At 44.9% G+C, this 1,641-nt stretch overlaps 1 protein-coding gene across 1 annotated transcript; it reads right to left on the bottom strand.

Annotated features, from left to right (window-relative positions):
• Positions 1–265: 265 nt before the first annotated feature.
• Positions 266–957, bottom strand: LOC126875708 (uncharacterized). Its single transcript, XM_050638598.1, has 2 exons — positions 900–957; positions 266–656 (listed from the first exon to the last, which is right to left on the bottom strand). The coding sequence occupies exons 1-2, from the start codon at positions 941–943 to the stop codon at positions 308–310; spliced, it is 393 nt and encodes a 130-aa protein (XP_050494555.1). The 5' UTR covers positions 944–957; the 3' UTR covers positions 266–307.
• Positions 958–1,641: the final 684 nt, after the last annotated feature.

A 1,641-nucleotide genomic window follows, 5' to 3' on the forward strand; every position in this document is an offset into this window, starting at 1 on the left:
TTACGTTATATAGTATAACGTTATAACGTATTCCGTTATATAGTATAACGTTATAACGAATTACGTTAGGTAGTGTAGCATTATAACGTATTACGTTATATAGTATAACTTTATAACGTATGACGTTTTATAGTATAAAGTTATAACGTATTACGTTATATAGTATAACGTAATAACGTATTACGTTATATAGCATAACTTTATGACGTATTACGTTAGATAGAATAACGTAATAACGTATTATGTTTTATGGTATGACGTTATAACGTATTACGTTATATGGTATAACGTTATAACGTATTACGTTTTATAGAATAACGTTATAACGTATTACGTTGGGTAGTTTGGACGAAAAACTTACATCCGGCGGAAGCGGTGCCGCACCGGAAACGATCTCTCTCACGCTGCTGAAATCGTAATTTGGCACCATTGGATGCTTCGCAAGACCAACTAAAACTGGAGGGACCAATGGTATATGCGTAATTCTGTATTTTTCTACGGAACTGAGTAACGTTTCTAACTCGAAATTTCCCATTATGTACACAGCTGCACCGCAACTTATTGCCGTATTCATCATTCCGAACGCATAACCGTGAAATAATGGCAAGAAAACTAGTATTCGGTCTCCACGTCGAATATCCATTGATCCTGGGGCACTTCGATTATGAACAAAATGCAATTGAATTGAATATTTATAATTTCAACTAGAATGATAAGAGTTAAGATGCACAACAATAGAGAAAATATTATATAGTTGACTTGAATAAGGAATGGTTTGTTAATCATATAAAACGAATAATATATATTTAAATTTGGCATAAATAAAAAATAAATTTCGAAATATATGTGTGGTCTGAGATCAACCGGATACATTGTGTATATTAATTTAATATATTTACCTTAGAGTTTGGATGAAAAGTAACAAATTTCGATGAGACAACATTACTCTAAGACTATTGAGGGAGGATATGCAGACATCTGGGTGCCATCCTATCCGTGGTGTGTGGCCTGGTCTCTGATGTGAATTGACGTTACACTCCCGAGGGAGCAGGAGGGTGGGGAGTGGAGAGTGGTAGAGGCGAGGAAGAAGAGACGGAAGAACAAAAATCAGAGGAAGACAGCCGTCGCCGTTGGAGGAGAGACAGCGAGGAAAGGGGCGATCGTGGCACCGCCGACGAGGATACGCCAGCAGCAATCCCAGCCCAGGACGACAGGCGCGGCGAAAGCGAGCGCCGCCGCAACAAGCAGAGGACCGTCGCAGGCACCCAAGGCGGTCACGCTCCCTCGCGCACCGCGAACATCCGCGGTGACTCTGACGCTGAACGAGGGAGCATGGATGTCGTACGCCGACGTCCTCGAGGCAGCCGGAGGTCCCGCTCTCGGAGCTCGGCGTGGAGCAGGTGGGGATGAAGAAGGCGATGACGGGCGCCATCATCATCAGATTCCCTGGAGACAGGAACAGGGAAAAGGCGACGCTGCTGGCGACGCTGCTGGCGACGCGTCTGGCCGAGGCGCTAGACGCAACTGCGGTGAGAGTCGCCACGCCTACCTGGATGGCGGAGCTTCGAGATACCGGGATAGACATCTCGGTCAAGAAGGAGGAGCTGCGGAAAGCACTGGCCTCGGCGGCAGGATGCGGCT

The sequence above is a fragment of the Bombus huntii genome, unplaced genomic scaffold (assembly GCF_024542735.1).
Source record: "Bombus huntii isolate Logan2020A unplaced genomic scaffold, iyBomHunt1.1 ctg00000052.1, whole genome shotgun sequence".
In the NCBI taxonomy this organism is placed as follows: domain Eukaryota; kingdom Metazoa; phylum Arthropoda; class Insecta; order Hymenoptera; family Apidae; genus Bombus; species Bombus huntii.

What these genes read in the sequence shown, in the direction of transcription:
- LOC126875708 (XM_050638598.1), bottom strand. Translation starts at nt 943, where the DNA reads ATGTTGTCTCATCGAAATTTGTTACTTTTCATCCAAACTCTAAG. An exon ending in CTTTTCATCCAAACTCTAAG is followed by an intron (nt 657 to 899) that starts GTAAATATATTA and finishes TCATAATCGAAG; the next exon opens with TGCCCCAGGATCAATGGATA.